At 39.2% G+C, this 14,044-nt stretch overlaps 3 protein-coding genes across 7 annotated transcripts; 1 reads left to right on the top strand and 2 right to left on the bottom strand.

Moving 5' to 3' along the window:
• The first annotated feature begins 636 nt into the window (after positions 1–636).
• Positions 637–2,334, top strand: LOC125212776 (pentatricopeptide repeat-containing protein At1g09410, mitochondrial-like). Its single transcript, XM_048113033.1, has one exon. It carries the CDS (start codon positions 640–642, stop codon positions 2,248–2,250), a length of 1,611 nt encoding a protein of 536 aa, XP_047968990.1. The 5' UTR covers positions 637–639; the 3' UTR covers positions 2,251–2,334.
• Positions 2,335–2,557: 223 nt separating this feature from the next.
• On the bottom strand, positions 2,558–6,083 carry LOC125215002 (argininosuccinate synthase, chloroplastic-like). 2 transcript variants are annotated; one of them, XM_048116270.1, is made up of 11 exons: positions 6,008–6,083; positions 5,604–5,710; positions 5,456–5,514; positions 5,282–5,363; positions 5,042–5,180; positions 4,819–4,867; positions 4,497–4,679; positions 4,106–4,180; positions 3,807–3,992; positions 3,357–3,445; positions 2,558–3,254 (listed from the first exon to the last, which is right to left on the bottom strand). In XM_048116270.1, exons 2-11 carry the CDS (start codon positions 5,665–5,667, stop codon positions 2,702–2,704), a joined length of 1,479 nt encoding a protein of 492 aa, XP_047972227.1. In that variant the 5' UTR covers positions 5,668–5,710; positions 6,008–6,083; the 3' UTR covers positions 2,558–2,701. The 2 variants fall into 2 exon arrangements, with proteins under 2 accessions (XP_047972227.1, XP_047972228.1); XM_048116271.1 differs by having other exon boundaries at positions 5,604–5,702; positions 6,008–6,053.
• Positions 6,084–8,860: 2,777 nt separating this feature from the next.
• Positions 8,861–12,988, bottom strand: LOC125215000 (probable pre-mRNA-splicing factor ATP-dependent RNA helicase DEAH2). Of its 4 annotated transcripts, XM_048116267.1 has the most exons (7): positions 12,584–12,985; positions 12,133–12,335; positions 10,960–12,044; positions 10,431–10,556; positions 10,103–10,341; positions 9,897–10,015; positions 8,861–9,150 (listed from the first exon to the last, which is right to left on the bottom strand). In XM_048116267.1, exons 1-7 carry the CDS (start codon positions 12,869–12,871, stop codon positions 9,024–9,026), a joined length of 2,187 nt encoding a protein of 728 aa, XP_047972224.1. In that variant the 5' UTR covers positions 12,872–12,985; the 3' UTR covers positions 8,861–9,023. The 4 variants fall into 4 exon arrangements, 3 of the variants coding, with proteins under 3 accessions (XP_047972224.1, XP_047972225.1, XP_047972226.1); XR_007175197.1 differs by lacking the exons at positions 8,861–9,150; positions 9,897–10,015 and having other exon boundaries at positions 10,289–10,341; positions 10,431–10,653; positions 12,584–12,988; XM_048116268.1 differs by lacking the exons at positions 8,861–9,150; positions 9,897–10,015; positions 10,103–10,341 and having other exon boundaries at positions 10,455–10,663; positions 12,584–12,988.
• Positions 12,989–14,044: the final 1,056 nt, after the last annotated feature.

The raw sequence follows: 14,044 nt of genomic DNA, 5'->3' as shown, positions 1-14,044 counted from the left end.
ACGGACACGCCCCCGCTGCGGATACTCTGAGACCAATATGAATCATTTACTATAAATATATCATTCGTATTAAATGAACTTCATGGAGTATGATTCTACTAAGAATATAGTAGAATGAATGACGCCATAAACAATTGTGAAATGTCGTTTGATAAGTCGAATACAAATCTTAATAAATTAAAATTTAAAAGAGAACTTTAAATAAAAACTTATATAATTAATTATAAAAGTAAATAAATATCAAAATAACTCAAAGAATTTCAGAAACCCCAACTTGAAAAGGGGAAGGAAATTAAATTAATTAGTTTCAACCATTTATGCATCATTGCAAGATATAAATATCCGAAAAATAAAATTTAATATACTAGTAGTACAATTTTATATGAGTGACTGAAATTAAGAGTACTCAATTGAAAACGTAGGACCCAATTAATGATATATTAATAATAAACTAATATATTGATTCATTAACGTAGATGAGTACAATATCTCAAATACACAATTAATAATAAATGTGATCAAATGAAAATCATTTTTCAATTATTCCCATAGCTCTTTTTTTTTTTTTTTTGTTCTAAAAATCAGTATATATATTACATTCAAATTCATAAAACTTTGGCTCCAAATCAGAGCATTTCAATGCGCACACAAAAATCATTAGCCCCTCTCTTCTTCAGCGCTGCTCGATTCCACACCCACACACTTTCGACTGTTACTCTGAATCACAAGATCAACAATTGCGTGCGCAGCGGAAATGTCAGCGACGCACGCAAACTGTTCGACGATTATCCCCACTCGAGAAACACCGTCTCCTGGAACTCCTTGATCAATGGCTACATCAAATCCCGCCATTTCCAAGAAGCCCAGAAGCTGTTCGACGAAATGCCTCACAGAGACGTCGTTTCTTGGAACACCCTGCTTTCCGGCTTCCGCGACGCCCAGAGCCCAGACAAGGCTCTCCGCCACTTTCTACGAATGATGGCGAGCGATCGGAGGCCGGTTGAGCTCACGTTTGCAGTGCTCATGAGCGCGTTTTTGAATTCGGAGTTCGATGTCATGGTTCCGCAGCTGCACGGGCTCGTGACCCGTCTAGGGCTTGATCTGAATATCTATCTGGGATCTGCTTTAATGAGGGGATATGTTGGCTTGGCTGATCGCGATGGTTTTCGCAGGGTGTTCGATGAGATCGAAGTGGTAGATGTGGTGCCCTGCAATGTGTTGATCTTAGGTTATATTGAATTTGGGATGATGAGTGAAGCAAAGACGGCGTTTGATTTAATGCCTAAGAGAAATGCTTTTTCTTGGAGCATCATCATTAATGGATTGATGAAGAACAAGATGGTTGATGAAGCAAAGGAAGTTTTTGACAGTCTACTTGAAAAAGATGTAGTTTCTTGGACTGCAATGATAAGGGGGTGTGCTCAGGGTGAGAAGTTTACGGAGGCTCTAGACATGTTTCCTGCAATGATGAGCTCAGGAGTTCGCCCGAATCATTATACCTTTTCGAGTGTCTTTGATGCCTGTGCGGGCTGCTCGTCTCTTGTGATGGGCAGCCAGGCTCACGCGTGTCTATTGAAGCTCGGTATCCCTGTTGATGTGGTGTTGGGATCATCCCTTCTCAACATGTATGCGAAATGTGGCGACATAGTCGCTGCATTCTCTGTGTTCGAGTCCATGCCAGTGAAGAATCTAGTGTCATGGAACTCGATTATTGGAGGCTGTGGAAGGCACGGACTTGCAGATAGGGCGTTGGAGGAGTTTGAGAGGATGACCTTGAGTGGCGTGCTCCCTGATCAGATCTCGTTTATCAATGTTCTGTCGGCATGTGTGCACGGGGGGAAGGTGAGAGAAGCTGAAGAGATTTTCTACTCAATACAGGCGAAGTATGGGTTGGAGGCAGAGATGGAGCATTATTCGTGTATGGTGGACTTGTATGGTAGGGCGGGTGAGCTAGAGAAGGCTGAAGAGTTGGTTAAGAGGATGCCGTTTGAGCCGGATGTGGTTGTGTGGGGCGCACTGCTCGGGGCTTGTGGGCTGCATTCTTGTTTGGAAGTTGGTGAGTTTGCAGCAATGGGAATATCTAAAGTGGAAAAAGATCATCCGGCAGTTTACTCGATCCTGTCGAAGATATATGGTGCGAATGGCACTCGAAGCGGTGTGTTTCAGCTGAAGAAGATGATCAGAAAATGGCAAGAAAAGAAACAGAAGGCTGGTAGTTGGATACAATCCAATCCTGGACTAGTTACATGAATTGATAGAATGATTTAACTCACTTCGTTCCAAGATAGTTGTAACATTTTTTTTTGGCATAAATTGATGTTTAAAAGTTAAAATATAGAGAATAAAGTATAATTGAGAATAAAATTATTTTGGTAAAAAAATGACTCAACTATCTTAATACAGGAATACTAATTACTAGGAGTACTAGTTTGGATATGATATATACACGTAGCTGACATTCTTGATCAGGTTATTACTGGACTTTGCAAATGTAGTGTTGAAATTGAAAATTGAATACAAAAGCGAGGTATGATCAAACCAATTAACACGAACAAAAGACAATAAATAAAAGCTCTGTTTTATAAAATAATTCTAGTAATTCAAATTCAAGCTTGTGAAGACTAACAAAGTAACAAACGACCTTACTAACTACGCATAGTTAGTCACGCAGCACAACGGAGATGCCACACCTCTAAACACATCACAACCCTTTCTCGAGCATAGCTCGGACCCTCATTGGCAATCCATAGAGGCGGATAAATCCAGCAGCATCGGCTTGATTGTAGATATCACCGCTCTCGAACGAAGAAATGTCTTGCCGGTAGAGACTGTTAGGACTTTCCCTGCCAGCTACACTCACAGATCCTTTGTAAAGTTTGAGTGTCACTGAACCAGATGTAGTCTTAGTAATTTCCTTCATGAAAGCATCCATGGATTCGCGAAGAGGATCGAACCACCGACCAGCGTACACTAACTCGGCATACTTGAGGGCAAGAGAGTCCTTGATTTGGATGGTCTCGCGATCTAGTGTTAGGGACTCGAGCTCACGCACTGCAGAGAAGAGGATGGTCCCGCCAGGAGTTTCGTAAACCCCGCGGCTTTTCATGCCAACAAGTCGATTTTCAACCATGTCTATGCGTCCGACTCCATGCTTCCCACCTAGGTCATTGAGCTCTGCAAGTAGAGAAGCAGGAGATAGTTCCTTCCCATTGACTGAAACTGGCAGGCCTTCAACTATACCAATTTTCACGTACCTACAGCACGGGGCAGGGGATAGAGTAAGAGAAGTGTGCATTAAATGCAGTTCAGAAAGATATAAGAGAAGATGATGACGAAGAAATATCATTGTGACTTACTCAGGTGTATCAGGTGCGTTTGTTGGGTCTACTGACATCATATACATGTCCTCTTTCGGTTCATTAGCTGGGTCCTCCAAGATATCCCCCTTCACGCACCAAAGGAGCAAGAGCCATTAACTTTTGAGTAAAAATTTCCGAATATAAGAAAGTTGCTTATCAAGAACACAGACATACAGATTTGAATCTAGATCTATGCAACTGATATAAAATCTTCAAAACAACTCATATACTTGTAACGAGTAAGCAATCTTTCTCAAGGTGAATATCCCTTTTAACAGGCAAGCATAAAACATAGTTGTTTGATCAGAGCTCTCAAATGAGTAAAGGCTTGTCAGATGCAGGTGCAGTGTCGTAAAGGTCAGACAAAAATAGAATGATCTTGTTTGTAATAGAAATTGTACTCTCATGAAACAAAGACAAGCTTCAGATGCTTCTTGAGTAGATTACCTCATGGCTGAGATGCCACAGATTCCTGTCTCTGCTGTAGATCGATTTCTTTGTCACTGGAACAGGTACATTATGCTTTTTAGCATATTCAATAGCATCTTCTCTTCCTGTTATTTCCCATTCCCTCCAAGGCGCAACAACATTGAGTTCAGGGTTCAGAGCAAAGAAGGTGAGCTCAAAGCGGACCTATAATAAAGAATAAGGCTCATTACGGTTCCTACAATTGAGGAAACTAAATAAAATCAACAGTCATGCTTCAACAAAGATCACAACATAGCCAGTGTAGCTATAAAGCATACTTGATCATTTCCTTTCCCTGTACATCCATGAGATACAGCATCAGCTCCAACCTCTTTGGCAGCATCAACCATTGCCTGAATTTATCACAATTGATTTAGTAACTTAATGGGGCAAAGTAACATCAAGAAAGAGAGTTGAGGTGGGGGGGGGGGGGATGCTAAGCGTGACAACATGCAAGTACATGTGTAAATACCACCAACAACAGTCGATATGTTAAAAAATATAGTTACATAAAATCGGGAAATAGGGCCTTTTGAAACTGAGAGTGTAGTTCTCTTTTATAAAAAAAGACTGGATTAAATTTCAAGATAGAATGCATTAACTTCGTAATAAGAGAAAAAACAACAAATGAAATTACAACTTTGTTTTTATTTATTTTCTTAAATGTACCTTTGCAATAACTGGACGAGCCATTGAAGTCCCAAGCAAGTACTTTCTCTCATAGATGGCACCAGCTCGTAAGCAAGGAAAGATAAAATCTTTCACAAATTCCTCCTTTAAATCCTTCACAATCAGTTGGCATGCCCCACTAGCCCTGGCCTTTTGTTCTAAACCATCCAATTCTTGCAGACCCTAACATTGATGGAATTGTAGCAAATTTATGGTTATTACACAGATCAAAACCATCCATCCCAGCCCTTTTGTTCTTCTACATAGTATATTTTATGGAATTCGAACTTTTTAAGATTACTGAGATTAGTTTTTCACATACTTGACCAACATCTGCAGTGAAGCACACAACCTCGCAGCCATAGTTCTCCCTGCAATAAACAAAATAGTGACTTAGTCAGAAATGGATGTTTCGGATATCAAACCAGATTAAACTTTTAAACCATCATCGCAAATAGAAGAAACATAGCAAGAAAATCTATAGTAACATACAAACAGGAAATGAAAAAATGATACGAACTCAAGATAACCGATTAATAACATACCTAAGCCAAGGTACAATTACAGATGTGTCTAGACCACCACTGTAAGCCAGCACAACTTTGTTCAACTTTTTACGCAAAACCTTACTATCACCGCTAGAAGTTGACACCTCCTTGTCACTAGCCAAAACTGCTTTGATAGCTGCATCCACATTCATAATTGGTTTCACATCTAATAAATCACACATGCAATTTCTTTCTAATAATATATGCACATAGATCCTTTTAAAGGATTGCCAGTACCATGATTTTCACGAACTGGCCCAAATTTAGCTAGGGTTTGGGAGATTGAAAGGCCGTGAAACTCGCTGGCTTTTACTCCTACCTGCCATCATAAATTCAGAAAAAAATATCCTTAGATAACCACCTAGCTTGCCATACAAAAGTGGATTAACTGAATCGGAATGCCAAAATCACCTGCTCTTGTGAGGCCATTCGCCGACTGCAATGAACTTTGTCATAAGTTCTGCATGAATCTACATTTTCAAAAAATCAACCACAATTATTAGTATTTTTATTGCTTAGCAGGTTTTCAAAACGCAGACATGTCAATATCAAACACCACCTCTTTTCAAACCACAGAAGAGATTGGTGGAAGAACATGAAGAGACCGCGTGAATCTGAGCCATGGCTATCCGGTGCAATGCAAGACGAAATCTCGTCTCTGAAAATCTGGGAATTAGGCATTTCAGTAATAAACGATGCGAGAGAGCCGCTCACGTTAAGGAATACAGCATCAAATGCTACTAAATTCGAACGATTTGGATCCAATCAGCATACAAACAAATACTAGTATAAAAAGGTTCAACAGAAAGGGATTGATACAGGTAAACTAAACTTCATTTCCAGAAAAAGGGGATACCAAAAAGTAAAAACGAACAAACCAAAAAACAAAACCTAGTCAACAACTGAGAGGCAATAGATGAGTGAAGCATGAACCCTAATAAATTTGCAAAAAGGGATGATTACCGGCGTTGAAGAAACGGCGGCTGAAGTAGACAGTGAGCGAGTATGACTAATCACTAAGCTTCGTGGTGAGCTAAACAATAGTTTTTACTCATATTTAAACTGGGCCTAAAAGATTCTTTTACTCAAACTGGGCCCATTAGAATCTTAGGCCCAACTAAATTTTCTATTTAAATAGTATCGACTGATTGAATATTTGTTATCCTGTTAAAAAAGTTACTCGTATAATGGAAAGTCTCTAGCATTCGTTGAAATTATATTGCCATTATTTTTCACTTTTTCGATTTTTCTGACGAAAATGCACTTCAACCATTAAAGGACATTTCCATACATTTTGACATTTTGTACATTTTCAATTTTATGGCCTTTAAAGTTCCTATTAATTTGCCTATAAGTATAATACTTGAGCTTCAGTTTATATTTATAAATGTCAATTAATACATTTTACTTAGTTTTAATGAATAGAATTAAAATCACAAGTATAATATGAAATTAATATTGGAACATATATGATATATGAATGAATTAGTCCTATCATATAATCATATATCGGTGTTGGATCCAATTTTGTCTGAACCATTTAATATATCATCAGATTCCATCATTTATATTAATATTATCTATCTCATTTATCAAAACAAATACTTGAAATACGTGACTTATCCATCATCGATACTATATTACTCATTGTATTTGTTATTTTAAGTCAATTAATTGTGAAATTTACAAAAATTGCACAATAGGTTTAGTTAATGTTAATGATTGAAGCTCAAAGCATAAGACGTGCACTCGTAGCTATTCTCAAAAAATAAAAAATAATTATATATACTAATGCAGGGGTGCATTATGGTGCCACCATAAATAGGATAACACCATACCACCAATATAGTCCGTTAGATCTCATTTATGGACACTTAGGATTAAGTTCTTGAAAAAAACACGAGTTTGCAGTCTACTGTATTAGATATTGCAGTCGTGGTAAACTGCAATATTGTTGTGGTGAGACTGCAATATTCAATGAACAACACTGCAATCTGGTAACGTAAAATTAGAAATTTCCTATTTTACCCCCGTGTTTTTACACGTGGCAGCATGACAAGCACACGATTTTCAGATCCAATGGCCTAAAATGGTGGTATGATGTTACAATGAAAAGGGTTGTCATCTTAATACACCCCTACTAATGCATATAATAAATATTTTATCAACAATTACTTCCTCCGCCCCACAATACGAGTCACATTTTGTCTTTTCGGTTCTTCCCACAATAAAAGTCACATTTCACTTTTACCATAATAGTAAGTCTCATATTCCACCAATTTAATTCACTCATATTTTATTAAAACTATATATAAGAGGGGCTCATAATCCAATAACTTATTTAACTCATTTTTTTTTTACATTTCTCAAAACTCGTGTCTACAACATATGTGATTGATGTAGGACGTAGGTAGTACCAAACAAATTTAAATTTGATTGGTATTATAAATTGACATTCTAAAATTTGATTTATTTAATTCCATACTATAAGCCCTGGTTATGATATGTTTGAGATGTGAAAATATATAAAAATGCCTTATAGTGGTTGAGGGACATTTTTGCCTGGAACGATACAAAATGTAATTTTTGTTGAGCAAAATTTATAGACTTATTTTTGTTGGAATGGTTATTTTGGATAGCTACTTGAAACAAGTAAAATCCAAAATATCACTAAAAGATCAATTTGGAAAAGCAACTTTGATAGAGAAGAAATATGTGTGGAGGTTCGAGATATCACATCAACATCACAACATCTCTTATCCCTTGTAAATAGATACCTCGTACTCTCATATACTACCTCCAGTCCCACGTCTCTTATCCCTTGTAAATAGATATCTCATACTTTTCTTTTAAGAAATGTAAAGAAAAGTGGATTGAATAAGTTAGTGGATTATGAGTCCAACTTACATATATTAGTTTTATAACAAAATATGAGTAGAATTGGTTGGTGGAATGTAGTGTCTAATTACCATTTTTGGTAAAAGTGAAATGCGACACTTAATGTGGGACAGAACGAAATGACAAAATGTAACACTTAATGTGGGACGGAGGTAGTAGCTATTTTAAGTCATCATTTCCTCAATTCTCAAATATCTAAAAGTTTGCATGTGCCTAGTGTGTTAGAGATGCTTTTATACACTAGGACGAAGTCGTTTATCTTTTGGGGACTCTACGTCAATCTGTGAGCACTAGCCAAAGCATAATTTGTCTTGCAGAAGACTTGACCTATACTTAGTTTGGTTGTGTTACTGTTTTCATTATAATTTTCGTTTCATTTGTATTTGTTTTACTCTTCGGCTGTAATAGTTAGAGTCTCGCCCGAAAACGACCTGAGAATCTTCCAAATTTTATCTAATAGTCGCAAGACAAATTACGCCCCGACTAGTGGTCACGGATTGGCGAAGTACCACAAAACAAATGGGCACAGGCAAATTTTTGGAGTTTCGAGAATTGAGGAGACAATGCTCCTAAAGTAGCTATGTGAGAGTACAATGGATCTAGCTTAGAGAGGGAAAAGAGATATTATATGGAATGGATATGAAGCAGTGATGATTCTTGATTTCTCTTCCAACAAGTACGGTAGGAAGTACAGAAATCATCTTTGTTTTTTCTTCCAACATCCAAGTAGTCATCTTAGTGATATTTCGTATGTTAGTTCTTCCAACTAGCTATCAAAAATGATCACTCCCGACTCTTACGCACTACTAGTAATTTTTAAAAGTGAAATTCGCACGATACTACGCAACCAAAGGAGACATGCATATAATGATACTAGGCGACCATAACATTTGAACTGCTCCAACGTTTCACCAATTATAAAGCAATACAACTCTTTTACCACAAGGAGGTATAAATTCCAGCATATCCATACAAACAAGATATATTTTAAGGTTTCTTCAATCTTAAAATACAATTGAAGCTCTCACATCTATAATGCTCTTCTCCATTCGCTCTCATCAGAGCTAAGTGGGACTTCTCTTCATTTCTTACTTCGACTTTCATCCTTTGCATTCTCCCTCTTCTTATACAGTTTTTCCAGCTGCCGCTTTGCCTCGCAGTTGGGGAAGTTTGAGAGATCATAGTAATGCGGTGCAATGTCAACCAACCTGCAGCATTTGACACAGGTTTAAAATTAAAATCAAGATAATCCAGCAAGAGACTAAAAACTGAAGCATAATTCATGACAACAACACGAGAATTATCGGCAGTTCGCAACAACAATTGGAACAGTTAATACCCACGGCAAATATTACCTCCCCCAGTCCCATAACAAATAGGCTAATTGGGGATGGTACGGGTTTAAATGCGTAATTGGTAGAATAAGAGAGGAGAAAAAATAGTTCAAATGTAGTGGTTAGTGGGACCCATAAATGATAAAGTAAAAGCAATGGAGAAAAAGCTATCATAAATGAATATGGACTATTTGTATGGGACAAGCGAAAAAGGAAATTAGGCCTATTATTATGAGACAAAGGGAGTATATGATGATAGTAGTACAAGTTGTTAATCAACCACCAACAGGAACATGTCAGATCAGGGAAGCAAACATGAAACATGCAACCCAAGTACCCAACCACACAAAAATATTTCAAGGAAAAGGAAGCATGAAATTAACCATGTATTTCCCATATAGCATATCTAATTTGAAACAGTGACATGCAAACAACTTATAGCAAATACTATGATACTATGCAACCAAAGGAGACCATAACATGCATATATTTTGCGCACAGTAAACTATGTACAGATTTAACAGCATGTGTCGGTGTAGAACAAAGAGGCATGGAGATATTGAAGTATTAAACAACACTACAACAGACAAGTTTCATGTCATGAGGGACCCAAAACTAACCATTCACCACGAATATCTGTCACGGTACGAATGAAATTCCTGCTTGTGAGAACATATTCATTATATATAACCCACTCAGGTTTATGATCCAGGCAATTTGAAGGGTGCAAGTGAACAACCTGCCAAAACAAACAATTCATTAACATTGATAAAGTGATACGACAATGGAAATATGATGAAACATACAAATCGTAGCAACGACATACTTGGTTGTCTTTCACAGTAAGATAGTGGCCAGTGCGCTCTAAATGGGCAACCTGCATGAAGTATCCAGCAAGCATAGCCTTCCTGATATTGACATAGTAGTCACGGCTGTTAAAATCTGTGCTACAGAGCTTCAAATTGAATCTGGCCATGATCCTAGCTAGCTGCTGTCTGACATTGTCCGCTGATTTAAGAGCCCTCTGATTGACAAAGTTCTCGTAGCACCATTGTGGATCTTCCTCTGAAATCATTGAAGGTCACAGACAAACATTAGCATCCATATACTCAATTATAAAGGTAGAAATGAGAGATGCTGAGGATATTACTTACTATTTTGTTTGTAAGCGTGATACACATTCAACAGCGTGAGATGATCTCCGTCAATGTGACCAAAACGAGCTTTTGCTTCATCAGCAGCTTTTTGAGCATCCCTAGGCCGGACGAAGCAATTGGGTACTAGAGAAAAAATTGGTTATCACAGAGGAGGCCCACGGTAGGTCAGATGTATACAGGCGAGACGACACCATTTGCTTGATGAGAGAATACTGAGTAACTGCAACTATCTGCATCAGCACTTGCTTAGAAATCCTTGGTACATGCCAAGGAGGCATGAGACCCAGACAAGGGATGCTGATGACAACCTAAACAGACACCCAGATATCAATAACATACACAAATGCTTCAGCAGTTGTGTATGAAATCAATGTCTGAAGTTGCAACAGACAGAAGGCAATCTGTGTGTGCAAGACCACTTAAGCATGAACTTCACACAAGAGTGAAGTACGCCAGACAAACAATCTACTCTTGTAGATATGCGACAACGTAGGCGACGAAAAGGGAAAAAAAAAGTAAAGCATACCTGAAAGCATTGCAGATACTGAAAGGATCTCATTTGAACAATTGAATTCTGAACTAACAACCAGCATCTTTGACATCTGAGGATCCAATGGAAACTCACTCATAATCTCACCCAACTTGGTCAGGTTCCCATCATCATCAAGGGCTCCCAAGTAATTCAAGACCTCCAATGCTCTCATAAGTGTCTCAGGAGCTGGCGGGTCCATAAAATCAAAATGGACCAGATCATCTATTCCCAACTTTTTCAAAGTCAAAACGGTATTTGCAAGATTTGACCTTAATATCTCGGGATACGTCTGCGGTACAAGGTCATTATGGAAACTCTTTTCTGTGTACAGTCTGAAGCACTTGCCAGGCTGTGTTCTTCCAGCACGTCCAGATCGTTGATGGGCACTAGCCTTTGATATAGGAGAGACCAAGAGAGATTCAACACGAATTCGAGGATTATAAACTTTTTGTTTTGCAAAACCAGGGTCTATGACATAAACTATGCCATCAATTGTAAGAGATGTTTCAGCAATATTGGTAGAAATAACAATCTTTCTTCCTGCGGGGCCACCTTCCCTTGCAGGTGGTGGAGCAGCTTCAAAAATCTTCTGCTGCATTGCCGGAGGAAGTGTAGAGTACAAAGGGACTATTTTCACCGGTCCAACTTGATCCCCATTATTGGCTATTTCCTTCCCAATTTTCTTACAAGCATCTTCAATTTCTTCTTCACCAGTTAGGAAGACAAGAATGTCACCAGGAGGTTCACACAAGTGTATCTGACACACAGTCTTTATAGCTGCTTCAAGGTAATCTCTCTCAGGCTCCTGGGTATAGAAAATTTCTACAGGGTGGAGCCTCCCAGGAACTTTCATTAGTGGTGCACCAAAGAAGTAACCTTGAAACTTCTCCGCCTCAAGAGTAGCACTCATTACAACTAGTTTAAGGTCAGGCCTATTTTTCAACACCTCCTTGAGAAGCCCAAATAAAACATCTGTTGCCAAAGTCCTCTCATGGGCCTCATCAAGAATTATCACTTTGTATCTCTCTAGAAGAGGGTCGGTCATGGCTTCTCTCAAAAGCATACCATCTGTCAAGTACCTGCAGTGTCAGAAAAACATAAGTACGGATCTATTACACAGAAAACAAACTCCAGAAATTTCCAATTGATGATGAAAAGTATGCATACTTCAAAACAGTTCGAGCACTGCTGCAATCCTCGAATCGAATGCTATAACCTACTTCTTCACCAATAGCCACATCCATCTCTTCAGCAACTCTCCTTGAAACAGACATAGCGGCCACCCTCCGAGGCTGAGTACATCCGACCATGTACTTTTTGCGCTTATCAGCTGACTCTAGCTCTATGGCATCCAGCACAAACTGAGGAATCTGTAAAAGTACAAATCAAAATTTAGCTTTCTAGCATTAAATCGAGAAATTAATAAGTATTATACAATCAAAACTCAAAACTTCGTAACATGGAAATGCAAATCATCTTGTTCAACATTAAAGGTGAATGCAATAACAAAGCGTAGCTAGTGAATATAAAAAAAATAAAAACACATAGAAATGCATTCTTAACGGCTGTGCCGACTGCATAACAACAAATTAATTAAGTCGAGCGCATGAACACCAACCTGAGTCGTTTTACCACTACCGGTTTCACCCACAAGGATAAGCGTCTGATTAGCTCTAAGAACCTGTAAAAACTCATCCTTTTGGTGCCACACGGGCAGAGTCTTCCTCTTCTCCAAAATCTCATAATATCTCTGCGAATAGGGCTTCGAGTTCCATTTATTTATCGTGGAGGGCAGCGCCGCCGCGGCCATTCTGTCGCTGCCGTTGGCCCTGGGAAATTTCCCCGGCACGGCCGTCTCGTCCACAACGTCGAATAGACTCACCTTCCTCTTTCTCTCTGTGCCCATCTACCTCCCTAATCCGACGGCGACACGATTGACGGTCGAATTGAGAAAAATCGAAAGCTAATCTCCAGATCCTAAAGATGGAAAACCCTAGAGAGAAGGTGAGTGTAATTAGGGTTTGTGGATACGAACTTATACTGAAACAGGTGTAGCCAACAAACTAACCGACTATTTCAATTATTGGGCCCAAGCCCAAAATAAACCTATCACTCAATTCTCTGAGGCCTACGAATTATGTTTAAAAATCTGCACGCCAGGAACACAGACATAAACGCGCACGTAGTGGACTTTGACGTAAGAGGACGAACATATGATTGTTTTATCAATTTGGTCCAAAACATTATCTTTTTGATTATTTGTTCCTTTACAATTGAATTTGGATCGAAATCAGTCCTAAATTAACAGAACTGTTAAAAGTAACGGTCAAACATGGTGTTTAGCCGATTTTGACTAAATTAAATATTTTTATCAGATTTTTTATTTATTTTAAATATAAAAATTATTATTCTAAAATAATTTTAAAAATTTAAACCTCCTCCTCCAACCTCAACAGCGCGCCGCTGCTGTCATCGGCTGCCGCTCGCCGACCACCGTCGCCTTCGGGAGGTAAGATATTTCATTTTCAACTTCGTAAAACAAATTTCTAAGTTAGAAACTTGTTTCATCCGCCCCCAAATCGGAGCTCCTCAAGGAGGTGAACTCCACAACGGTCTTCCTCCCTCCGTCATCGCCGCTCCGATGCCACGCCGGTGTACTCCAATGGTTCAGGCCTCCGTCAGCTGAGGTGCATCTCCAATTTGAAGAGATCCTCCCCCAAATCGACCAAATCGGAAATCCCCAAATTTCAAACTCTTCAAAGCTGCCTTCGTCGCCGGTCACCACCAATGGTCGTTGCCTCACCCTCACCAGACATCACCGTCGCTCAGCCGCTGCCATTGCTCCGCGGCAATTTCGTGTCGCCGTTGTTAGGAGAGCACAGCTGCAACCTCGATCAGCCACCACCGTCACCGTCCCGACTGCTTCTCACTCTCGGTCAGAATGTCGTCGTTGGTCAGGTGCACCATCGCGGTCTACGATGCCGCTGCTGCACCGTCGAAAGTCTGGTAGAGTCGTCGCCGCCGCTGAGCTACCGGACAGAAACTTCAAAGTTAGAAGCGGCGGGCTGTTCAGTTTGGA

This window comes from Salvia hispanica, chromosome 3 (assembly GCF_023119035.1).
Source record: "Salvia hispanica cultivar TCC Black 2014 chromosome 3, UniMelb_Shisp_WGS_1.0, whole genome shotgun sequence".
Taxonomy (NCBI): Eukaryota; Viridiplantae; Streptophyta; class Magnoliopsida; order Lamiales; family Lamiaceae; genus Salvia; species Salvia hispanica.
The sequence above is the reverse complement of the archived record's forward strand: the minus strand, read 5'-3'. Positions and strand labels throughout refer to the sequence as shown.